The following is a 25,043-nucleotide window of genomic DNA, read 5'->3' as shown; positions in this document are numbered from 1 at the left end:
ACTCAGGAGTACCCCAAGGCTCTGTTTTAGGTCCATTGTTGTTTTTCTTGTGACGTATTTTATTATGCTTAACTGAATATGCACCCACATTCCAAAAACATGCTAGGTTAATTGGCGACTCCAAATTGTCCATAGGTATGAATGTGAGTGTGAATGGTTGTTTGTCTATATGTGCCCTGTGATTGGCTGGCGACCAGTCCAGGGTGTACCCCGCCTCTCGTCCGAAGACACTTGGATAGGCTCCAGCATGCCCGCGACCCTTGTGAGGATAATCGGTACAGAAATTGGATGGATGGACGGATATGCTACCATCTGTGGCTTGCATTTGAATGCAACACTCTCCTCACATAGCGAAACAAGCTTAAATGACCACAATCACCCCCTAGTGTTTAGGAGGCAGACAGCATTTACCCAACGATGGAATTAGAAACAGTGCATGCAAACTGGGGCTTCACATAAGTAAATAAGTAAGTAAAGAGTAAAAAGTATTAAGTGAATCTAACTACATGTAAATGTAGTTTGTGTGCATTTTTTAGCATGCAAAAGTGTTTGCTGCTATGTTCATTTTGATCGTACCACAGGAATGAAACCAACAAAGAGGAAAGACAAACTGTTCTGGCTGATGAGACGCCACGGGCGTTGTGTGTTACGCCTTTCTTCCTGGACTGGCAACAACATGGACATTTTTGCTGTGAACATCGAGCCAATTTGTTTGTAACGGGAATGCTGCTGAGCGAGCAGCCTGTTCTGCCGCTCTGAGATGTAAACAAACCCTGACCTAGCGTGAGGTCAGCATTTGCCCGTCTGCACACGGCGTCCTCGTTGAGCCTGCAGGGTACGCTTAACATTCCAAACTTACATAACCACTGAGCAGTAACACGCAGCTTTCCTTCAGTCATTTTTAAAACAAGAAGAAGCTCATCGAAGCAGACGTTTTCATTTGATTGCATTCTTCTCGATTTAACTTGTCTGCAATCATCTGTTTATGGTTTAACTGAATATGCAATGAAACTCGACGTTGCACTCAAACAAATCATCACCTGGACTTTCCCGACATGAACGAACACGGCAATATCGCTTTTAGCCCCGCCCCTTGACCTAAAAATTCACACGCCAGTTTTAAACGATGACTTTACGGTTGATGGCGACAAATTCTATTTACGTCATGTCAAGCTCATCGGGATGGGAAACGCCAGCCTTCATCCAGCGCGTTCAGAGTGACAGCGCTATGGCCGGGGACTGTATTTAGAGTTCTGCTATATTTATCTCTATGTTGATCTGCCCGTTAACCATGTGACCCACTGCAAAGTGACCAGTAAGAAGTCACGTTGGGTCTCAAACCAAGAGGTCTTCAAAATGTCATCCAGTTCCCAGAATATTTTTAGGTTTATGTTTACATTGACTGTCTCAATTTCGGTTCACAAGAAGACAACATTTTGGAGCCAGTTCACGCTGAAAGACTAGATAGGACAGCCTCAGTCAGAGGGGAGAGTGCAGGATCCTAGTATTTATCCTATAAGGCATACGTACGTATGTATGTATGTATGTGTCAATGGAGGGCCGAGACACCGGAGGTTGTGTCTCCAATCAGTTTGTCCAGTAGGTTATTAAATTAATGAGCATCTACTTTAGTGGCCAGCTGGAAAAAAAGCCCTGCAGTGTCTGAAAGTGCCAACTCCGTATAAAACCAGCATGAACTTTGCTACAATGTCAACACATCGGTTTTGGACACTACTTTTTCAGTAAAAGTGTAGTTCTTAGTGTCTACTTTTGTGTTTTATAGTTGATAGCATCATATGTTTACAGTGCATCCGGAAAGTATTCACAGCGCTTCACTTTTTCTACATTTTGTCATGTTACAGCCTCATTCCAAACTGTATTAAATTAATCTCTTACCTCAAAATTCTACACAAAATACTCCATTATGACAATGTGAAAAAGTTTTTTTTTTTAACTTTTTTTGAATTTATTAAAAATAGAAAACAAAAAAAATCACATTTACATAAGTATTCACAGCCTTTGCCATGAAGCTCAAAATTGAGCTCAGGTGCATCTTTTTTCCACTGATCATCCTTGAGATCTTGTCCTTCTGGAAGGCTCTCCTCTCTCCACAGAGGAACGCTGGAGCTCTGACAGAGTGACCATCGGGGCCTTGGTCACCTCCCTGACTAAGGCCCTTCTTCCCCGATCGCTCAGTTTAGAAGGCCGGCCAGCTCTAGGAAGAGTCCTGGTGGTTCCAAACGTCTTCCATTTACGAATAATGGAGGCCACTGTGCTCATTGGGACCTTCAAAGCAGCAGAAATGTTTCTGTATCCTTCCCCAGATTTGTGCCTCAAGACAATCCTGTCTCGCAGGTCTACAGACAGTTCTTTTGACTTCATGCTTGGTGTTTGTGCTCTGACATGCACAGTCAACTGTGGGACCTTATATAGACAGTTATTATATTTCCAAATCATGTCCAATCAACTGAATTTACTGCAGGTGGACTCCAATTAAGCTGTAGAAAGATCTCAAGGATGATCAGTGGAAAAAAGATGCACCTGAGCTCAATTTTGAGCTTCATGGCAAAGGCTGTGAATACTTATGTAAATGTGATTTTTTTGTTTTCTATTTTTAATAAATTCAAAACATGTCAAAAAAACCCTTTTTTCACATTGTCATAATGGAGTATTTTGTGTAGAATTATGGGGTAAGAGATTAATTTAATTCAGTTTGGAATGAGGCTGTAACATGACAAAATGTAGAAAAAGTGAAGCGCTGTGAATACTTTCCGGATGCACTGTAAATACAAGTCGTCGTCTTCAGTTTCATTGTGACGTTTAGTGCTCACTGTTGCCCCCTACAGAGCAGGAGTAAGTGCTATGGACTCACTGGTTTACATTATTTGGGTGATATTTACCAAAGCTTTTCATTTAGCCTGCCTGTTGAGGTCCACTGGTGTAGATGTCCTTGGTATCGAACACGTACAGCATGCGTGTAAATAAATTCATTCATTCATTTTCTACTGCTTTTTCCTCCAAGGGTCGCGGGGGTGCTGGAGCCTATCCCATCTGTCTTTGGTACACCCTGGACTGGTCGCCAGCCAATCACAGGGCACATATCGACAAACAACCATTCACACTCACATTCATACCTATGGACAATTTGGAGTCGCCAATTAACCTAGCATGTTTTTGGAATGTGGGAGGAAACCGGAGTACCCGGAGAAAACCCACGCATGCACGGGGAGAACATGCAAACTCCACACAGAGATGGCCGAGGGTGGAATTGAGCCCTGGTCTCCTAGCTGTGAGGTCTGCGCACTAACAACTAAACCACCGTGCAGCCCGTGTAAATAAATATGATTGTCAATTACGATTAATCAGAAGTGGAAGCAAATCTCATGTAAGTCTTGAGTCAAGTCTCAAGTCAAGTCTGAAATCACAGGCTTGAAATTTTCAAGTTCTTCCATGTCATAAGCACTGATTATTCATTCATTCATTTTCTACCGCTTATCCTCACGAGAGTTGCGCAGGGGTGCTGGAGCCTATCCCAGCTGTCTTTGGGCGAGAGGCGGGGTACACCCTGGACTGGTCGCCAGCCAATCACAGATCACATATAGACAAACAACCATTCACACTCACATTCATACCTATGGACAATTTGGAGTCACCAATTAACCTAGCATGTTTTTGGAATGTGGGAGGAAACCGGAATACCCGGAGAAAACCCACGCATGCACGGGGAGAACATGCAAACTCCACACAGAGATGGCTGAGGTTGGAATTAAACTCGGGTTTCCTAGCTGTGAGGCCTGTGCGCTAACCACTCGGTCGCCATGCAGCCCATAAGCACTGTTTAGTGTTTGCCAAAAAATGGCATTTAGACAATGTGACAATCCATTTACCGTTTACCAACCATTTTACAAATACAATTAATGCATTTTTTAAAAATAAAACAAGAGCAGTTTGACAGGACTTAGTCACAGAAAAAAAGACTAGTTTTTCTTGTTAGAAAAAACACATTCATTAAAAATAAAAAGTATTTTCAAGTCATCAAACCGAATCAAGTACTGAGTCAGTGATGTCAAAGTCGAAGCCGAGTTGCAAGTCTTTGATGATATTGTCAAGTCGAGTCCAAAGTCATCAAAATTGTGACTGAAGTCCATACCTCTGCTATGAATATAGGAATATTATATAGCTACAGCTCTGTAGATGAGGTGAAAAACACATTTTATTCAGAGCTTTTTAGTATTTGGCTGCTGATGAAGATTGACGATAGACATAATTGCATCACGAATGGAGATTAGCGGCCTTTGTTTTTTCAGAAACTAGTGACGAAAACACCAAAAAATGAAGGTTATGTTTGGTTGGTTTAGTTGGAAGGCTGTTAATTGAGCAAAGAGGGCATTAAATATTAATTCTAATAGTTGCACTTAAACATTTACATTAAATGTACACCAACATGTAAATATACTTGACATATCACTGTGTCATCCTATTATTCAATGCTGAAAATATGAGACAAAACAGTATTTGTATTGATATTTGTTGAATGTATTTTTCTTATTCACTTCCATAGCTGTGTATCAAAGCTAATTTACTTCCAATACAAGTTATGATGTTATTCATTCTCAACCTAATTTTCCAACACTGATGCATCAAAATGTCCATTTACCACAATACCGTGACCATCACAGTCACATGACTTACTGTCAGTATACTTCCGTAAGAACATTCTGTCCACTGCGTAATCAGATATTGAGTGTAATATAAAACGTGGTTTGGGTCTCATTGTAGCAACCAACTGGGCCAGGGTTGAACTTTTTCTGCTTCAAATGTGCCAACTTTGTCCTTTATCTCCCTCGTTGAGGCTCACAGTTGCAAATTGAAGCACCAAACCTCTCAGTCAGAGCAGCTGAGTTGTCCGGTTAAAGATAAACTTGTGCGTCAGCCGGCCACTTCCCAGAATTGGACGCTTATTTTTTTTTTTTTTTAAAAAGGAGGGGGCGGGCTGTTGCTGACGACCAATGTGCACACAGAGCAAGGAGGCCGATCCTCGCAGCTCAAGTTACCAAAGTTCAAGCCGCAGCAGACCAGTTTGCATGAGAAGCGATCAGATGTCAGAACACTCTTGTGCTCAAAGCGCTCTTCAGGTACATAAAGTCCTGCAGAAACTTTGGAATGAAAACTAAAGTCTAAGCCCAAAAATATTCTGTCTGGGTCTGGCTTGGCCAGGAAGTTTTGAAGTAGCACCTCCCCACATTATCACAATGTCAAGTATGTGCTCGATTGTTTCCAAGCCACACCTGCAACTCTCCCACGATTGCAATGCAAACATCACTTCCTGCTCAACAGTCAAGTTACTTTTATTTCAATGACCATCAAATTCTATGCAGACAAGCTGGCTTTCATTTCCACATGGGTTTTTTTTGGACAACCTTTGTGGCTACATGAAAGCATCAGTCTTCACTATAATACTACCTATATCGACAAAAATAAACAAGACAGACCCCTGCCAAGGCACAACTGTCAGCCAGTGGTTACATTCCTAGATACCTCGCTTAGCATACGCACTGGTTCGTGTACTTTTCGGCTTATGTTGAAAATGTACCGTATATTTTGTTTGCCTTGGTACATTTCCTGGTCAACATACAATATGGTGCGCATCTTGCCGAGTTAATACACTGAGTGAGTCCAATTGCATTGGTAACGTATTTTTAGCATGAAAACCAGAATCGAAAGGTACTGTCCTCCAGCTCCATCGCAAGCAAGCCTTTGACTGGAGGTCTTTGCCAACAAACAGTTACCGGCACAAGTCTCTCATTTACTTACTGATCTCGGCTGCAGATTAATGTACAATGGTTGAACTTTGATAAGTGAATTCATGAAGTATGCGGCCTCATAGCAGTCTTTGTTAACAATTAATTTCACAACAAGCTAAAAGTGACATTAAATGCTAATTTATCAATTTCATTCATCATTTACATGTATATCAAACTATTTTGAAAGAAAGCGTTTTTGGGTGTCCAGAAAAGATTAATTGGATTTGCATCATTTCTTATGAGAAAAACTAATTGGGTTAAGGTACATTAATGACACTAACCAAGGTTGCAATGTCTTCTAGATCAGAACATATATGTGGTCATATATGGTCAAATATGCAAAAAACATTCAGTGGTTTATAAATAACGGTGGAAAAATTGGTTAGCATCATTAATTTGTTCAACTCTAACCTTAACTGATGCCAACCGGATACATTTTTCCCATTTAAAAAAACATAAATCCAATTAACCTATTTAAAAAATGGAAAAAATATGAATGAAAGGGATAACGGAACATTTAACTTTTTCCTTCATTGAAGACTTGATGTGACTGTTATTTCTTAAATTGTTATTCTCACCTCAATACCCACAATGGAGAAGTTAACAAAATTCCAGAAATAACTCATGACAAAACAGGAAGGTGGTATCCGCGTGGTGTACCTCTGACACATTGTCTCTTTGGGAACAGTCACCTTTTCAACAAAGGAAAATGTAACCTTAAATATTCATTGGCATTTATATGTATTTAGAATTATTTTATGTATGTAAAACTATAAACTGTGTTTTGTGTTAGCATTTTTGAGTCAACTGCTGATACTGTAGATGGCCAAATGTACTGTAGCTGACTGCCGCTGCCGGGTTCCTTTTTGTTAGCACGCTAGGCTAACAAAATGGCAACCGTTAACATAGCTAGCAAACATTAACAGCTGTTAGCATAGCTTGATAACAAAAAAATGCATAAAATACATTAAAAACATAGATGCGCCAGTGTATGCTAACCGAAAAATGTACGCAAACCCAGGCAAAATTTTGGCATTTATTTTTTATATTAAATGTAAAAACATTTAATGTAAAAAAACATCCCAAGCTAGGTTTGCTCCATGTTAAGTTTATACTCTTGTCCTGTAGGGGGCAGTAATGATTGACAAAGACAGGGAAGTTTCTACTCTGTTCCTCAATTTACGACGACAAGATGACAAAAGCGTTATCAGCTACAATGCAGTTTCTACATGAGACACTTCCTGTTGCAGCTGAGCGGCAGCATGATACAGCAATATGCCGCAAATGAGTCACCCGAACCACCACCATAAGTGGAAAATCACATTTAAGGGATGCAGATGTCAAGTTGACTCTGGGGGCCTTTTCACCCTCAGTTTGCAAAGAATGATGCAAAAAGCCGTGTGAAGCTGCCACAACATCACCCTTTCCCCCAATTCCCTTCAGCACACCAGACTAATGCTGTCAGAAGCAACATCCCCGCACAAACCACAAATCGTCACCATGGTGACAATTGACTCATTTCTCCTCCTAAGAGCTCAAGTCAAGGGAGTGTTTGTGATGTAACCAGTGACGACCAGCAGGATCTGGGACAAACATGGGAGGAGCCGGAATGGCAGGAAGGATTGACAAGCACCGTCTACTCATGTGTTTAATTTCTTATCCTCAGAGGGGTTTTTCTTTTGGTATATTAGAAGAGTTTAACCTGGATGTTTCCACCTACCTAAAAAAAACCTTCTCTGAACATAAGCAAACATAATCAAGAAGTCAAAATAAACCTATTAGAGCTGGAGAGTTCATATTTCATGAGTTTATTTGGATGGGGTTGTACAATTAGCGGTTATATAACTTTTGAGGATGTGGGGTGCTCATATTTCCAAGAAACTGTTGTGGTGTTATAAACAGGAAGTAGGGAGGAAGTAGAGCGTGGGTGCACAAAAACCTTTTGCAGCTACAGAAATTTCCAACAGAGACAGTGGGCTAATATTCAATTGTTTATTTACTAATAATTTCTACATTATCTTCGAAATTCACAACTGGACGAGTGCCAGCCCAGGCTGAAGTCCATCATCTTCACACTTTTACGCGCCCCGTCCCCGTCTCCATCCTTGGAGCGGTTCTTGCGGGTGACTGGAAGCGTCCTGGCTTCAGTTCTTCCCAAAAGTTCTGCAAGCAGGCATCGCTTCCCAGTGCCGAGCCGACTCAGAGGAAGCGTTGCGCTGCATTGGATGCAAATTGTGCCTCGTTTCGCTCGCAAAGCTGGATAGCCCCGGCGGTCAGGAATGAGACTTATGGAAATGAGCTTCATCAAACGTCGCCGTGGTGCTTCAAAGTCGTACGGTACGCCAGCGGGGGAAATGTCATCAGCTTGTAAAATAAACTGACCAAAAATTCAAGCAATTGAGATCACATGCTTTTAAAATTTGCATAGAAACATATATCTATTAGAAAAATAAATTTCTTTGTAAATTAAATAATTTCTAATTGCTTGACAAGTCAACTACTGAAAAGTAGGCGTGTCCGTGGCAAAAATGAAAACCAATTTTTCAACTGAACAGCGGCGCAGCCTTCATTTCCATGTTTAATTCCTAGGGGCAACGAGGGACTTCTACTGATCCAGCATCAATGTTGCTTGAGTCTTTTAAATGTCCAACAAATTCACCTGATCAACAGGGCCAGTGTCGCCCCAATGCTGGCGAATCCTGCAAAGGCCATGAGCGTGTTCCTCATTGTGGCCTCTGGATCTGCTTCCCGAAAGAACTCAACAAAGCCATCCTGAAGGGGCAAAAAAAATTACAGTGGGTTAAAGTTGTGTGACACGTAGACTTTGCCATGTTACACAACCTCCAACAAAACGCTGCAGTCATCCAGCCATGACTCACTCACCCAAGAGTTGTTTTTCACAAGCCAGTTTCGCTGGTGCATCAGAAGATACGAGGAGATCTCCTGGGCCACCAGCTCCACACAGTGTCCCCTGTCCTTCTCCTTCAGGTGCTGAGACACCGCCGCCCCGAACGCCACCAAGCTGGCGATGCGGCCCCAGTTGGTGGTCCCATCTGAGAAAAGGCTTTTGGCCACTGCACTGACAAAGTCCATGTCATCCCCGTGGTTGTCCAGAGAAAGTGTGTTGATGATACCTTGAAAAATTAAACACCTTATTTACTAAAGTTCACTTGTACAACTCCACCCTTCTGTTACATTACCGCTGCTGCCCCCCATCGAATTATTTTTACATTGTAATACCTATATTATTTACTAGCTTCACTCCTTCAAATATAACATCAGTTAAAAACTGCTTTTTTCAAAAACAAACGGTTACGTGCATTTCCTGGTGCGGCCCAAAAAAATGGCGACCAAGCGTTAGTGCTTCGATGTTAACGTCTTTTACGTAAAGGCAGTAACGTACGCAAAGAAAAGCCTCACCGTTGTATTTATATCTGTGTTTCTCCAACACGTTGCTCACGACCCTTTTCATGGTAGACTGGGCTTTGCTTTGGGTCCAGGAACTTGTCGTTGTGCCTGTATAGTCACTGAGAAAGCGGCTAATGAGTTCCCTTGTGTCCGCGTCCAGGACGTCGTCTCCAGCGTGCACGTCGTCGTGGCTCTGTAGCTCGGGCGTGCACGGCAAAGAGTCGTCGATGTCGTCGCTGTCGGCGCGGTGGTTCTTGGTGGCGAAACCGCCCATGGAGCTCACTTCCAGGGCGCTGGTTCGATGCTTGGCAGCGCCGCTGGGGTCTATGTTACCGTTGCGATTGTCGAAGGCCGCGGCTGTATTGAGCTGCGGCGACGACGACGCTCCAGAGCCGTAGAGCACTGAGCCCTCCAAGACTCCATTTTGAGGGAACATGCAAGTGCCAATAAATCCCGTAGTGACGTTCCGTGCGGCTCGCCTGGTCGTCTGCATCATGTTCATCTTGAAAGTCGCTTCCTCTTGTACCGCGTTCACGTCAGAAATAGTCACACAATAAAGCTCGTCTTACTTATCCTTCGCAAGACTCACTCCTCCGCCATGACACTCGCGACTGGGCAGGGGGAAACGTGCAGTGGCGGCTATATAGACAACGTCAGCGTGACGTCACATACCGTCTCTGGACGGTATGTACTCTGAAAGAACACATTCACTCAAATGGAATTACGGTTAAAGGTATTTCGAGAAATAACAGAAAAGTATTTGATGACTAATGACATACTCAAAAAAGAGAAACAATTCAAACTTGTTTCTGAAGAATTATTACACAAAAATTCCGACAATGACGATGGGAACGTCCTTCAAACTGGGAATGCTCTCTTTGATTAAGTACAAATTTGGACATTGACGGTGGAAGCGTCTTATTTCATTAACCTTCCTCCTGTGTTAGCTTTCTGGTATCACCTCTTCTGTTACCGGGTCGGTTTTGACCCATGTATTAAATCAGCTATAAAATACACTAAAAACAATAAGTTACCATCAAATTTGCTTATCATGTCTTGGTTACCTTCTTAGGCTTCCTCATCCATGAAAATGTTGGTTTTAATACTTTTGGTGTAGGCATGTAGGTCTTTTTTTGTCACTATACCCCTCAATTTCAATTTCCAAAAATGGTAAAATGAACCTCAAAAGAATCATATTAATAAATTGAAGGTTCTTTTGTTACCTGGCGATTACTGAGGGCTATAGAACATATATCATGAATCAATTAGTTTTATTTATTTTCTCATTTTAGTATTAATCACTAAAGAATCATCTATGGTGCTCGAGTGAATTTTGACCCATATACGTATATTAATGTCAAGAAAAGGTAAAAAAGTTATTCAGTTAAAAGTTATAAGTTATTGTTTTCAGCAACAGAACTTTAATATAAACTGAAATCAAAAAGTAGAACAGGTCCAGATATTGGTTCACTGTACTTCTTGCCATTCTTTCCATGATCCAAATTGTAAATGTGGCTAATTGTACACTTGTGACTTCAGTTGTGGCTCAAAATATTGCTTTATAGTCATATTATTACAACCGGGTCGAAACCGACCCTAACAATACAGTGGTCATAATTTCAACAAGACCATTTTAAAATGTAGTAAAAAATATTTTTTTGTTTTTATTTTGTTGAAATAGAGTTTGCTGACAAAGCCAAAAAGCCTTGATGCAATGAACAAATGTTATGTGATTCTTTTCATGTATTAAAACGTAAAACGAGTCGGTGCCGACCTTAACAGAGGAGGGTTAAGTATTAACGAAGTATCACGAAATGTACTATATATCGTGTAAACGATTCTAGAAAGAAATGGTTCAAAATGTTTTCAAACAGAAGGTATTTTAAAGAATAAAAAATCAAGGATTTTTCAAGACACCCAAGGGAAAAAATGTTTGGGTTCTTGGTTAACACCGTAAATACATTCCATTCATTTTTTTTCCTGCGGTTAGTAAGTTTGGAAATGGTTTTGCTGCCCCCTGATGGTGAATATGCTAATCACTACTTCCTGTGAATCAGATGAGGGAACACAAAGGTGGCTTTATTAATGTAAAAGTTTATTTCAAATACTGGCAAAAAACCTCTAAATGACACCCACAGAAGTTGAACATTCCAAGTACTCTTTTTGTCAAGTCTTTCTTCTTATCCCTGTGTTCTCCAGCCATCCATTATGTCATGTAAACCTTTGATAGTTGTGTCCAAGAAGCCTGGATGCCTCTGGTTTTCCCTGCAGCGATCTCTACTTGTCAAACAAGAGGAGAACACAACGAAAACAACAAGAAAGGAGATGAAGTACTCGTTTGTCGTTACATTTACATTCCGGCACGTGGTCATTCTAGCTATTCGAGAGTGACCCTGTGTGTTTGGGCCTCCAAGCAGCCCGTCTGTTTCCTCTCGGTCAAATGCTCCGTACCAAGCTACACATCATGACTCCTGTCCTCTAATGTTTGTGTGCAAGCTTATCACCCACAACAACGAGATCTTTAGTTGGCATTTAAAGTGACACGTAGGCAAACTGCACAATGCATTGCTGTCATTTAAACATCTGCATTGTTTTCTTTTTGGCCTGTGTCAAAAAAGTGAGAAGATGCTGAAACTTTGAAAAGTTGAGAAGGAAAAAGAATGGGACAGGCTCTCTTCACAAGGATTTGTGTTGGGAGTGAATCAGCAGCATTTACGCATATTTTCATATGATACACACTCACATAGTCCCTCCAAACACACTCATTAGATACAGCAGAAGCGGTGTTTAACACAGCCGAGAGGCAGGAGGGAGCCCACATAAAAAAATCCCATCCTGTCAAATTCTATTTACAATGCATACACACGCACACCTTCACCCTACAGGTACAACTGAGAAATCAACAAATAGGCTGACAATGTGTGTTGCATGCACCTGATTGCTGAGCCAGCGTGCAACACGTGCACGTGTCAAGGTTTCCTCAACAGCATGAGTGTTAGATTCAAACTGTGCACACGGTGTACTCGCTATGTCTCTATATGCGTAGCCGAGAAGAGGAGTGAGCGTACCCTGCAGGCACGCAGCGTCCCACTTTAAGAGCGCCTCTCTTATCAGGTTGCAGACACACCTGGGATCAAACTTCACGTTGACGCCCATGCAAACATTTACTGAAGTCTAAAGAGGATAGGCAGGGTGGAGATAAAATTTCCTTCAGAAGAGTTAAAATTTAAACGCAAGTGTCCGGTGTTTCTTGAAGGACCACAATCTATCTGTGGCACGATTTGACAATGCCATCTAATATGCATAATCACCCATGATTAGCCAAAACTCAGGCCAGAGTGGCGATTTTCCCAACAACCATGACTGTGTGTCTGTGTGTGGCTAGGTATAATTGATTTTTTTTCATATGAAATACGCAACATTTAAATCTTATTTAACAACTGAATATGAAGTTATTTACTTAAAGGTGTTGGTTTCCTTACATGCAACAGTGGACGCGCGTGCTTGCGCCTTATAACATAATGCCTCATGATGTTTCCTGGGCTTTCTATGGATGTGTGCATTAATACATCTCAGTAACGACAAGGTACACAGACAGTCCCATTATAATGTGTTTGTGAGCGAGGGGTGAACAGGTAGCGCCAAATCTGTCTGTGGCGGTCCAGATTTATTTGTGGTGGGGCGTTCGTGGCAGAGGGCACAGTTTTAATTCGGTTTAATTCCCGGCCAGGGTTGTGTCAGGAAGCACATCTGTCACAAAAACTAAGCCAAGACCATGTATGTGATTGACTCGCAGTAAAGGAAAAAAAACAACCTCTTCAGTTTTGTAAAGCACACAACTCAAGTGCACAAATGCATGCTTGTGTGAGCATCAGTGAGGAAAGCATGCAGCCAGTGCATGGTGCTTCATGGACGTTGGAGAACACTAAAGCTGACATTGAATAAAGCTCAGCTACTACTTAACCTTTACAAAACAAGTGCAGAAGCACTCGGCTGACTGTGGCTTGTCCAGACAGCAATGCAAAGATTCCTGGTAACAGGTTGCATTCATGCAGCATGTTTAGAGAGTCACCAATCACAGCAACATGTACAGTGACAGAAAGCGTCTGTCGCTCAGTAAGATGATGGTGAACACGTGTCACAAAATTTGGTATACAAGCCAGTATCGACACACGCGGCCCACCTCCACACCTCACCATGCCAACAGCACAGACAGGGTGACACAAAGCTCAAAGATGGATCCCTTACACACATTAATGTGCTTTCACTCAGGATACAAAATCCCCAACCATACGATACAAAGTGCATGGACTCCCCAGCAAAGCCACCGTATGACAAAACCTACTGTGATGCATCTTGGAACACAGAAAACCAAGACAAGAGGGAGGCAGTGGAGCAGAGTGCACAGCTCAGTAGGAACACAAGAGGAGATCTCCATCCACTCCACCCCCCCACACAAGCACATTACCTAACTTAAACAAGTCTGCCCCATGTGTTAAAGCCAGTGGTGCTTGGGGATGAGAGCGGGAAAAGAGGGGCGAGGCGGGTGGTAGGGACCAGTGGAACAACCGGGGATAAGGGGTGAGGAAGACAGTGGGCGTGTTCTCTGGGAACCCCCCGAGGGTGAGGGTATGCATCTGGGATGATGAAGGCTAGCCAGCTAGCTTGCTGGTCACCAAAGACGACTTCCTTGGCGGCAGGTCTTGCGGCGTGGGAATGTGGTCACCGGTCACCAGGTTCTTGTCGGGGCCCGCCACAGGAAGCTGCTTGTTCTTCATCTTGGCCTTTGCCATGTTGTAGTCGCCAGAGTCAAAATATTTTTGCTGCATGACATAAGAGGCCATTAAAGTATGACAGCAGGCTATGTGCAGTTTTTAATATTTTGGCCATATAAGAGGATGTGAAAATTAGTAACAGCTGACTGTATCATGCGGTGCAGACTCCAAACACAGCAATAAAGGGTTGTGGCTCTTGTATACCTAATGAAATGACTGGTGGGACAAAGAAACCAGCCAAAAATCATAGACATTCAATGTGTGTGAAGCTTGAAAGACAACACGGTTCATTTAGTTTAACACTCCCTTCTAAGATTGTGCTCATCGTCATCACTTTTCCTTCATTCTGGGAATTCTATTATGATGAGGCACTGCAGTTTCATTTGTTACTTCTCATCCTGCCTCAGCGAGTCCGCGTTCATGATTTCCCAGAGTGATGCTAGAATATCTCCGGTGATCGTCTGCTTCTCATTTTTAGCATGCTGTGGTTACATGCTTGATGTGTTCAAGACTTCACAGAGAGCTGGCCAAGACAGCTACGTTTGCTGATATTCTTGTAGCTATATTAGCTGACAACAGTAAAGCACAGGCATGCTGTTAATTACATTGGTATCAGTGCCCGATAGCAAAACTGGATCAGATCGTCCCCATACCTAATTCCAACCACAATACAGTACATGTCTCTCAGGCTTACCCCTTTTTGTAGCCGCTTCATAAGGAAGTCTGAGCCCCCAGGCCTCTGGCCAAGGCCGGGGTACTTGGCCTTCAGTTTGGCCTCCTCTGCTTTCACTGGGTTGGTGTTCTTCTCCTGGGAGTCCTGTGTGAACAAGTCGACATCAACATCTGCATGAAAACATGTTTGCCCCAAACACCAGCCGGAGTACAATCACAAAGAAAGAAAAAAAAAAATCAGACTTTTAGCCGTTTAAGCAAGGCAGTAACAGTCTGGCTATGTGCCAGGAGAACATTTATGGTGAAACCCATTCCTTAAATGCAAAGTGCAGAGTAGCCATTTTGGGAATCACAGGGGAACCTCATACTAGCACCGCAGAAAGTTTCTTCTACAAATGAAATTGAATTCTTTCCTGCTTCCTTCATGACTTGACCCTCGTAAATATGACTGATCAACACACTTACTGATCAAGAACTTTCCATCTCCAATGGGATTCATTTTGGGTAATGTGGCCAGGTTGGAGATAAATTAGGCAAACATTGATTTAACTGTTTCTCAAGACAACAGAGGTTTATGTGTGAATAAACAGTTTAGTTTAGTGGCTGTCACGCAGGTCAAACAAGTCTTGCTAAGCATGGTTCAAGTCTCAGGTGCATAGAAATGACAGCAGTAATCTGGGTCAGCAGGGCACGCCTTGTGTAGACCGGGTGCTTTGGCAACACAACACAAAAAATCTTTGCAATTTATCAAGGCCACACAAACTGTGGAGAGTGTGCTTGGTTTCCTGCAAGAGCATTGTTATGAACAGTACCTTTTATGTGTCGAGTGGCTAAATTATTTGGGCAACTGACCGAGGTTAATTCGCCAGGTGCCATCTAGTTTCAGACTTAAAATAAGTAAAAGAAGCCATTGATAGGCTGAACACGGTCTAACTTCGCGGAACCTGACGGTATGTACTCTAGGAATACATTATATGAGTGTGTACCTGGGCACTGCAAAAAGATGGCCCACTCTGAGTGCAAAAAAATGTGACTCAGGAGGACACAGGAGCGATGAACAGATTCCTTCAGGAGGGGGAGCGCTTTGTGGTCATTCAGTTGGATAAATGATGGGAAACTGAATAAATTCTACATTTGGGTAGTTACCATGGTATTATGCAGATGTGTACTGATGCACTACCATTACCAATGCAATCTGACTATTTACCTGCATCATTCCTATTGCAAGGTGGCAGTTGTCATGTAAGGCTGATAGAGTGGTTAATTCGCAGTGTGTTTTGGAAATCAACAACTTTCAGACAAGCTGACCTGCTTTGAGGGTCTTCAGGAGCCAAGAGGCCTGAGCAGCCATTGAAACAACGACGAGGTGCAGCAACTACCACGACGCATTTTACAGCATAGTGAATAACAGCATCTGATAATAAGCGGCATTTTATAACCCGTAGTATCTTATATAGTACTTACAAATGTCACTTGAGCTAAGTGACGTTAGCCACACCTGGCTAGCAAGCAGCAAGATAGCTGCCGTCAACCCACCTGCTTTTCGTCCTCGTAGTCCAACTGAGTGTCCGAGTCCAGGTTTTCTGACGACATTCTCTGAGTGTGACGGCCAGACACACAAGTCAATAGAGTGAAACAATAAGTTGCCGTGTGATGCACCTGTACTCAATCTAATCCTCTCTTTCTCAGACACGACTGCTCCCCAACAAAAATGGCGTGTACAGAAATGACGTCACCTTTGGGGGCGTTGCCTGCTAGTGACAGACTAATACAGTAACCAATGGCAGAATAGCATACGCCCACTCACCCAGTAGGTCACCATGATTGACCGCGTCTTTGTTCAATCAGCGAGCGACTTTGAATCTCCAGGAGATGCGTCAACACACAAACACATGACCAACACAAGATATAAAAAGATCAATGTGCCATACCAAGATTCATTTGTGCTTGCCAGTTAATATTATCTCCTCCATGAACGCGTCCAAACAAACGTAGTGAGGAAACTGTGTATGCTGTATATGTCATTATTTTGTTGTACCCTAAGATCGTAGCTTCCCCCCTTTTGATTGGCTACTTGTTGAGCCAGTTGCCTGTCAATCAAACACATTAGCGGGAGCCGTTGTTCAAAATGAATAGTAAATCAATGAGCTAATGAACAATTAGCTCATCGATTAATTGTCAGATAGATCGGCTTTCTGTTCTGGTAACATAACCTATCTGATTCTTAAACGTACTAAACGTGTTTAGAACGGTTTTGGAGCTATAGACATTGCTGCTATATTTAAAAGGAACATTATTATGAACAACTTACAGTGGTTAGCTATCTTAGCTTCTGTTTTCAATGCGCTAATTTGTTTGCTAAATCAATCTTACTACTATTGCCTTCATTCGTATATTGTTTTCTTTACAGATTTACTTGGTTTGTCACCCAAGACATGGCATGTGTACAGCAAGTACGAACGTCTCAGGTAAATTGAATTAATAAGACATTTAACACAATTAGGTTCAAATGTACGATGCCCTGCCCTTCAAATGTTCAGCAGCAGCGCAAGTTTCACCTCGATTCAAAAATATAAAATAAGAAGTTATATCTATGTACATTGTATGTTTGCATATATATACAGTTAAAATGTTCTATAACACAAGTATAATACAGTAAAGTGCATTTTTATGTATACATGTTGGCCTGTATTGCACAATTATGATGGGTTGAAAGACACTCAAGGAGTGCTGTAGTATAATTTTAATAAAATGTATGTTTTACACATTGTAAACGTTTGCATATGTGATGCTATTAGACCAGGTGTTTGTGTTCATTATTAGCCTGTGTTGTGTTTGTGTTGTTGTCCAGGACACTCAACTTTTGCCCAACCAGGTAGTGTCAGAGCTGCAGTCCATTGCTGTTATCAAGAAACTTCTGGCTATTGCCGTGTCTGGCATTACGTACCTGAGAGGACTTTTTCCAGAGAAAGCCTACGGGAACAAATATGTAGAAGGTTAGATGACCTGCTTTCTTTTTCTTTCTTCAGGAAAGCAGGACCCAACAGTTGCATCCTCCATGTGAACTATGTATATTTCACTGTATATTTCTTTCCACAGATCAGAAAGTGATGATCCTCAGAGAGGAGCAGAGTTGTCCTGGCGCCTGTCAGATTGTTCGGTGGTACACATCTTTCTTCATATAAGCACTCACGGACGAAGGCCTTGTTGGAAAATATTATATAACATCACCAAGTAGTGCACTCAGCTTTGTCTCAACAATCAATTCCACACAATCTGTTAATTGTCGATTTTGACTCATTCATCAATAATTAGGTCCTATCAGTGTAGTAAATCCTCACTTTCATCAACATTATAAGTTTTTTTGTAATCTCCAAATGGCTTTTACCAATAACTTATTTCCTGTCTTCCTTTCTAAGGATGCAAGGCTGCTTTGATGCCATCCAGATGAAATATGTAAGATGACAATTTCTACCACACACAGCATGGGTGTCCAAACTTGTTCCATCATGGTTTGCATACAAAAAATTGAACGATACAGGGGGGTCATGTGTATACATTTTGCACAAAGATGCTAATATCAACCATTATGTGAGCGATATGGGAAACTATTTGGCGTTTGTGTTATATCAATTCATTCATTCATTTTCTACCGCTTATCCTCATGAGGGTCGCGGGTGCTGGAGCCTATCCCAGCTGTCTTCGAGTGAGAGGCGGGGTACACCCTGGACTGGTCGTTAGCCAATCACAGGGCACATATAGACAAACAACCATTCACACTCACATTCATACCTATGGACAATTTTGAGTCACAAATTAAAATAACATTCGTGTTTTTGGAATGTATAATATATAATAATGTATCTTAGTAGTAATTATTTAAGTACATTTTCTGAATACTTCAAGGGACAAAAAACAAGCTTCCAGCTGAAAATAACTCACGGGCCACACTTTGGCACCTTTCAGCTACAAGAATGACTTCCTGATGTTCAGCGCTGTAGCACATGAATATACACATTATAATCATTGCATAGCAAAGCTACAAAATAGGACGTACAATAAACTTGTGTTTTCTGTTCTCCAGCTGCGGCTCGTCATTATGTCTGTAAGTATGGCTGCTGTTTTGTGCAATGTTTCACAAATATGATCACTGCCATAAATGATCTATTTTGGAACACAGTACATGCAAATTAATACTGATGTACACTAAGTCACGTGGCACTTTCACAGGTCTACACAGAACCTGACAACCCGCAGGTAACATGCAAATTCATTAAGTACACATGGACGTATGCACAGTAAACAATCAACACGTGTCTGTCTTTCAGAATGTGACAGAGTTTTATCAGTTCAGGATTCAGTACAACTCTGACGGGGCTCGGATGGACTTTGAGAGGTGCGGTCTCTTCACTGAAATGACCGGGGATTTAAGCAACCTAATTCACCATATTAATACCACCACTGTCATTATACAAGCCATCAAGAGTAAACAAAATATATGAATATTACAATATAAGTTGTAAATGTAGGTCTGTGCTTCTGATAGTGTTTAGGCCACCAGAAGGCCTGGCTGGCTTTCACCGCCCACCACTGGTGGAAATGAGGAAGGTCACACTTCCACTGCAATCTTTTATAACCACGCCTCCTTTCTTCATCAGCAACCAAAACAAAAAGATGTCGACAATGTTGTGTGGCAGCACCAAGAAGGCGAGCATCCTGTTGGTCAGGAAGCTTTACACTCTCATGCAGAACCTCGGTCCTTTGCCGGAGACTGTCTACCTCAACATGAAGCTGGCCTACTATGATGACGGTAAAGTCACATTTCTATGGAAGCCCGTTTCCGCCACTGGAAAAAAAAAGTTATCCCAGTGGTAAGTCATAATTATGAGTTAAAAGTCAAATTAAATTAGGAGATAAAAAGTCATAATGATGAGATAAAAAGTCGAAATTATGATATACAAACTGCTTGTGCTATAGGTGACGACTTCTTCACTTGGCAAAAAATGGTGACACAATTGTAAGCAAGTTGGGTATGCTACTGAACAAGACTGTGGCCGCGGGCAACCCATCACACATGAAGCAAACGTCGAACATTTACAAAAAACACATACTGTAGTATACCCACCCACAGTTGTGTCGCCAGTTTGTATCTCATAATTACAACTTTTTATCTCATAATTTCGACTTTCTTATCTCATTATTTTGACTTTTTATTTATAATTATTTCTTATCATTGGGATGTTTTTTCATTGGCAGAAACAGGCTCCATACATTTGACACATGACCAGATGAAAGTGTATATATTACTGCAACAGCATAAATTCCTTGAAAGTCCGCCTATGTGTGGATGCCTCATTATCGCCACCTGAGGGCAAAAATGGTATTACCCAACCAGCCCGCATGATGGTAGTCAACAAATGCTAAACATTCCAAGTTTCATATAGCTATCTATGAATCTGCAGTTATATTAAATTGTCTGTTGGAATAATCAAATAATAAACTATTTACACACCACTGCAGTATTCACATTGAGCAGTATAACAGTCCCTTTGTGCAAAGTCTCTGATTAAGTGCTGTGTGTGTGTTACTGACCTCAGTGACGCCTCAGGACTATCAGCCGCCAGGCTTTAAGGAAGCTGATGGAGACACGCTAGTGTTTGACAAGGAGCCGGTCAAACTGACCATGGGTGAGGTCATCACACCTTTCCACACCATCAAGCTTGACATGACCACTGAGAGACACAGGCTGGAGCCGGTAAGCACACGTCACACACGACTTCCACATATGGTTTTGATCGACAGTCACAGGGGGTGCATCTCGTCCACAGCTGCAGGAGAGCGATGGTGGTAAAGATAAGTGGTTTCTAAGAGTGCGGGACGAGGGTGTGGTGTCACAGGTGAGCACGGACACAAATTCAAACATCATCATTAAATAATCACCTTTGTGAAGTGGCCAGTCAGTTAGCATCTCTCCACCTGTAGAGTCATGCGATTGAAGATGCGGACATGCCCAACAACAACATCAGCAACAACAACAATGGTAAGATTGTATAAGAGACAAACAAGGACAGAACAAGCTATTATTAATATTATTTTATTTTCCGTCTACTTCAAGAGATAGAGCTGACGTGCCATGAGAAGATGGCGACTCGTGAGGTTACCAAGGTCAGTGTGACATCAGCGTCAGTGTGACATCTTGTCTATTTTGGAGCGAGCCTCAGAATTTAGTTTGACAGACACTTATGGGGGCAGGACGAATGATCAATTATTCATTTTAGCCCGGGAAGGTGCACTGACACAACTTCCCTTTCCAGGTGGGTGCTGCGTTGAAGGGAACCTCTGACATGGAGACAACGATGATGACCACCAGGAGCGGACGTATTATTAAATCCACCACGGTCAGTTTGACTCCTCCCATTCTCCTCACCCATTCTCTTCACCCTATAGTGGTTAGTCAGCAGCCCTGTATGCCAACACAAATAACCTCATCAGCTTTATAAAGACAAATATAAGAATTAAACCTCTCTTACATGTCAGTCTGGAAGGATGCTAGCAAGAATTGAGGTCGAAGTTCACGTTGCATGATTCTGTCAGCAGTGTGTCAGTCTGTCAACAGGAAGGAAGCAGCTATGAAGGACAAAATAGTGAGATGTCCAGTGTATGTTTACTGTCCCATTACATGTATAAATGTTGCACACAAAGCCTGGGAAACAAACGAGCCTAAACAGCACAGTCACGACTACAGTGCAGCAGATAGCTGCGAGGGTGTGCGTGGCATCCACATAGCAACTTATGTTGATGAGTCAGCACTCATCGCTTGTTCCAGAGTGGGATGGCAGCACACGCTTCAAATCTTGAAAAAAAAAATGTTTGCTAACATTTTTTCTCTTCTCAGGTTTCTGAGTATGATATTCCGAACAGCCAGGAAACTCCACGGAAGAAACGCAAGTTCAGCGAGCCCAAGGACCACCTCTGACCATCCAGGCACTTGAGTTTTGTCAGTTTTTAAATGTTCATTTGTAACAGTTACGTTTAAACATACCTTACTTTGTTTCATTAGAAGAGTTTTCCAATGATGTTCAGACATCTTCTTGAACTTTTAGTTAACAAATCTTTGTTTGCATGATATTTTAATGTCTGCAGAGAATGGCAGTCAGCTTCAATAAAAGACACACAAAGTGCCGAGTGGTTTCAGTGAAGCTGCTATTAGCATGGAAGCTTCTATTAGCATAGAAGCTAAGCTGCTCAGGTTTGATTATAAATTTCACTCTCTGCCAGTTCAAGAGAACTAAAGCCGCCCCTCATATGTGAACACACCCAGCAAATGTCAGCATTTGCATGTGGAGTGCATTAAATGAAGCTGTTAAGTGAAAGTGGATTATATGTGAGCACAGTGACCTTTGGGCCCAGATAAGGCCCGTCAGCAGCCTCCTGCTCGACAAGCTGTGTGTTTTTAATCTCCCATTGTTTTTCCCAGAGAGAGGGACATTTGCTGATAGACTGCCTGAGCCTGCTGAAGATCAATACTGCAGGAAGCCTTTGTGATGCATAACCAAGCAGCCCCATCCCTCGCTCAGTCTGGAGCGGGGGGGTTGAGGGACTCATATAGTTTAACATAGGCATTGTGTGGACCACTGCATTTGTTTTATTGTCCCTCTTTGTATGATGTAAGGAGGAGAGGCATAAAGCAGAGGGTGATCGAATGAAGAAATACTTCTTCACATCTTCATGACCTGTCAAGTGCAAAACATCATAGATACACAACCGGATCATGTGACCCACAGTTACAGCATTTGCTGGCATCTTTTTGCTGAGCATGAAGAAACAAGTTTTTTCTTTCTTTTTAGGCCAATTCCAACAATAGCTTGTCAATGAGTCCCAGGAGTCAGCCACAATCCTTCACTCACACATTTCATTTCTCTACACAGCCATCACCCACAAATGAATTCTCAAATTAAATTCAGGGACACACATCCAGTGGGCAGCGCTAGTAGATCAATCAGCTGGTCAAACAGCAAAGGGGAGGGGGGGTTGCGGTCAGCAGACCAATGGAAATTTGGGTTGGGACTCTGTCTGAGTCGATAGCTGAGGTCCATGTGGCCTGCCTATGGTCAAGGACTGATATACAGACAACCACAGTCCATCCTCAGCTCAGCATAGATTGAAGGCAGCTTTGCCGAGCCCGTGGTGGATGGGCGCTGATTGTGCCTGCAGGGCCTGCAGGCCCCCGAGGGGGCGCTGGGCTTTCCAGCAGGAGGGGGGAGGAGTGAGGTATGGAGTGGACATCCAGCCCTGCGTGACCCTTTTGACCTTGCTAGAAGGGCAGCAAATGTTTCCGAGCTGATTAGCGCTCCCCCACTGGCTGTTAGCGCTTTACAGTCAGAGAATGGGCCTGAGGCACTTGTGAACATCCGCTAAAAATGTCACTCAGATTTTCTCCTAGAAAAATGCTCAGAACTTCAAGTTAAAGTTAACTAATAGAACTTTATAGAAGCTCTCGGGGCATTGCATCGATCACAACTGGACTGTTAAGGTTGTCTTAGAAGATGTTTCGCTTCTCATCCAAGCTTCATCAGTTCATGTTCAAGACAAGATAGGACAGCACTATTCATAAGGGATGGTGTGGCAACCTAGTAGGTTTTACTCTTCTGGGAGGCAAAACGATAGTCATTACGAGGCAGAGGGGCGGGACCTCTGCCAGCCACGACAGTCATGGGTGGAATCACCCTCATTAGTATTCCATTCAGTTGCAACAACGGTCATGGGACCAGAAGAAGAATGAAAAGGACAGCATTGAACGTGGGGCAGTGGTGGCATGGCAGACTCCCCCTTGTTCAGAGATGGTAGATGGCTTCCCTCACTCCCCTTTAAAAGCATCTGCCTTCACTGTCCACAGTATGTACGTACATTCTGTCCTCAAATGAGTGCTGTTTCTGTTTGAGGTGCAGGTAGACAGCTTAGGCTCGACCAAAATACACTCTAAAAAGTAATTCAGAGTATCTGTTGACACCACTTGATTTAATACATAAATGCAATGTATTTTTTTTTCTTTTAAATAAAAACATAAATGCAATGTCAAAAAAGTTATTAATTGATTTAGATAAACTTTCTAAGTTGCTAACTTTATCTTTTAAGTTATGTTCAAATAATAATGTTGGCTATTACATGAACTTAATTTAGCATGTCATATACACTCAAATTTTATTTATTTATTTTATTTAGCAAATTATATATATATATATATATATATAATATATATTAAGTTAAAAAGCTGTGTGCATTACTATAATTAAGTAGACAACAAATTAAAGTACTTTGAATAAAATGAGTAAGTCAGTTGACTAAAAAGTCAGTTGACTTAACATATTTTTTTGAGTTACGAACTTAAAAACTTTATTATTCTTATTATTCTTTTTTCTTTAAAAACAATTATTCAGTAAGCATTACTTAAAATGAGCTTTGAGTGAAGAGGAAACGCTAATTCGTGCAATGCAATATTGTTTGTTGGTTCAAAGCAATTTCAAATTAAGTTGTCATAACTAAGAAAGACTAATGGAAATTGTTGCGTTGATTTTTTTTGTTGAGGCTAAACATTTATTTTTTGAGTGTAGTTAGCCTGTGTGTTGTGGCATGCTCATGCTCCGTGGCTGCTTGCTTCCCCCAATATAAAAAGCAGCGCTTTCCTCATTACACCGGACAGCATACACCAGATTGTATTTCTGGGTATGGGGTGACCGGTCTTTGGGGAATAACAGCCTTTGTCTAAAGAATTGAAGTGTATTTGAATGTTGTGTTGGTTAAACAAACTTCAGAGTTTGTCAGATAGACCTGATTCTTATGTCTGCTGCTCTTTTCCTTGCTCTTGTTTCTGGAAGTAGATGCACTTTTCACAAATGACCACAGGTTGTTGACCTGAGAAGTTGAGAAGTTGTAAGTCAGTGGAAATCCATAGGTTTTTTCCCCCCTCAAAGGAGAGGTTAGAAGGGTGGGCTGATCAGATCAACTATTGGAACTTGTGGTGTAATGGCAAAGTTCAACCCTTTAAGCAAAACCTCCTTCTCTGGTTGGGTTTTCTGTGTAATTCTTCATTAGTTGAGTTTCCAGTTTTTTGCCTCCAGGTGAGCAATCTCTGTAATTTGTGAAATGTTCTTATTTGTATACCTTTGGCTTTCTTTCACCTTTTCACAATACTCTTTGGCCAGAATTGTAATTTGTCTATATGGCAACGCGTAGGCTTGTCTATAAAAGTTATTTACTGCCATTTTCCCTGCATAATGAATTGGGAAAAGCTAAATAATCACAAATAAATATTGTTAATCAGCTCATGTTGTCACAATAAGATAACTTTCACCTGATATCAATATGAAGACTATTTTAAAAGCCT

At 41.8% G+C, this 25,043-nt stretch overlaps 3 protein-coding genes across 3 annotated transcripts; 1 reads left to right on the top strand and 2 right to left on the bottom strand.

Moving 5' to 3' along the window:
• Positions 1 to 7,782: 7,782 nt before the first annotated feature.
• Positions 7,783 to 9,844, bottom strand: mcl1b (MCL1 apoptosis regulator, BCL2 family member b). The gene is made up of 3 exons (XM_078790727.1): positions 9,225 to 9,844; positions 8,688 to 8,938; positions 7,783 to 8,576 (listed from the first exon to the last, which is right to left on the bottom strand). The coding sequence occupies exons 1-3, from the start codon at positions 9,712 to 9,714 to the stop codon at positions 8,460 to 8,462; spliced, it is 858 nt and encodes a 285-aa protein (XP_078646853.1). The 5' UTR covers positions 9,715 to 9,844; the 3' UTR covers positions 7,783 to 8,459.
• Positions 9,845 to 11,266: 1,422 nt separating this feature from the next.
• On the bottom strand, positions 11,267 to 16,401 carry ensab (endosulfine alpha b). The gene is made up of 3 exons (XM_058052959.2): positions 16,196 to 16,401; positions 14,682 to 14,804; positions 11,267 to 14,035 (listed from the first exon to the last, which is right to left on the bottom strand). Exons 1-3 carry the CDS (start codon positions 16,250 to 16,252, stop codon positions 13,865 to 13,867), a joined length of 351 nt encoding a protein of 116 aa, XP_057908942.1. The 5' UTR covers positions 16,253 to 16,401; the 3' UTR covers positions 11,267 to 13,864.
• Positions 16,402 to 16,915: 514 nt separating this feature from the next.
• Positions 16,916 to 21,840, top strand: hormad1 (HORMA domain containing 1). The gene is made up of 14 exons (XM_078790462.1): positions 16,916 to 17,127; positions 17,511 to 17,655; positions 17,759 to 17,822; positions 18,079 to 18,115; positions 18,744 to 18,764; positions 18,890 to 18,916; positions 18,988 to 19,055; positions 19,318 to 19,469; positions 20,257 to 20,414; positions 20,488 to 20,556; positions 20,642 to 20,699; positions 20,775 to 20,824; positions 20,974 to 21,057; positions 21,555 to 21,840. Exons 1-14 carry the CDS (start codon positions 17,095 to 17,097, stop codon positions 21,633 to 21,635), a joined length of 1,047 nt encoding a protein of 348 aa, XP_078646588.1. The 5' UTR covers positions 16,916 to 17,094; the 3' UTR covers positions 21,636 to 21,840.
• The last annotated feature ends 3,203 nt before the right edge of the window (positions 21,841 to 25,043 follow it).

This window comes from Doryrhamphus excisus, linkage group LG5 (assembly GCF_037039965.1).
Source record: "Doryrhamphus excisus strain RoL-2023G ecotype Guam linkage group LG5, RoL_Dexc_Guam_v1.1, whole genome shotgun sequence".
NCBI classification, from domain to species: Eukaryota; Metazoa; Chordata; class Actinopteri; order Syngnathiformes; family Syngnathidae; genus Doryrhamphus; species Doryrhamphus excisus.
Note: the sequence above shows the minus strand (reverse complement) of the source record. Positions and strands in the feature narration are given on the sequence as shown.

What these genes read in the sequence shown, in the direction of transcription:
- mcl1b (XM_078790727.1), bottom strand. Translation starts at nt 9,714, where the DNA reads ATGAACATGATGCAGACGACCAGGCGAGCCGCACGGAACGTCACTACG. An exon ending in ACACAGATATAAATACAACG is followed by an intron (nt 8,939 to 9,224) that starts GTGAGGCTTTTC and finishes TAATTTTTCAAG; the next exon opens with GTATCATCAACACACTTTCT. An exon ending in TTGTGAAAAACAACTCTTGG is followed by an intron (nt 8,577 to 8,687) that starts GTGAGTGAGTCA and finishes TTGCCCCTTCAG; the next exon opens with GATGGCTTTGTTGAGTTCTT.
- ensab (XM_058052959.2), bottom strand. Translation starts at nt 16,252, where the DNA reads ATGTCGTCAGAAAACCTGGACTCGGACACTCAGTTGGACTACGAGGAC. An exon ending in ACTACGAGGACGAAAAGCAG is followed by an intron (nt 14,805 to 16,195) that starts GTGGGTTGACGG and finishes TTGTTCACACAG; the next exon opens with GACTCCCAGGAGAAGAACAC. An exon ending in TGAAGCGGCTACAAAAAGGG is followed by an intron (nt 14,036 to 14,681) that starts GTAAGCCTGAGA and finishes TATGTCATGCAG; the next exon opens with CAAAAATATTTTGACTCTGG.
- hormad1 (XM_078790462.1), top strand. Translation starts at nt 17,095, where the DNA reads ATGGCATGTGTACAGCAAGTACGAACGTCTCAG. An exon ending in GCCTGTCAGATTGTTCGGTG is followed by an intron (nt 17,823 to 18,078) that starts GTACACATCTTT and finishes TTCCTTTCTAAG; the next exon opens with GATGCAAGGCTGCTTTGATG. An exon ending in ACGAGGGTGTGGTGTCACAG is followed by an intron (nt 20,557 to 20,641) that starts GTGAGCACGGAC and finishes CTCCACCTGTAG; the next exon opens with AGTCATGCGATTGAAGATGC.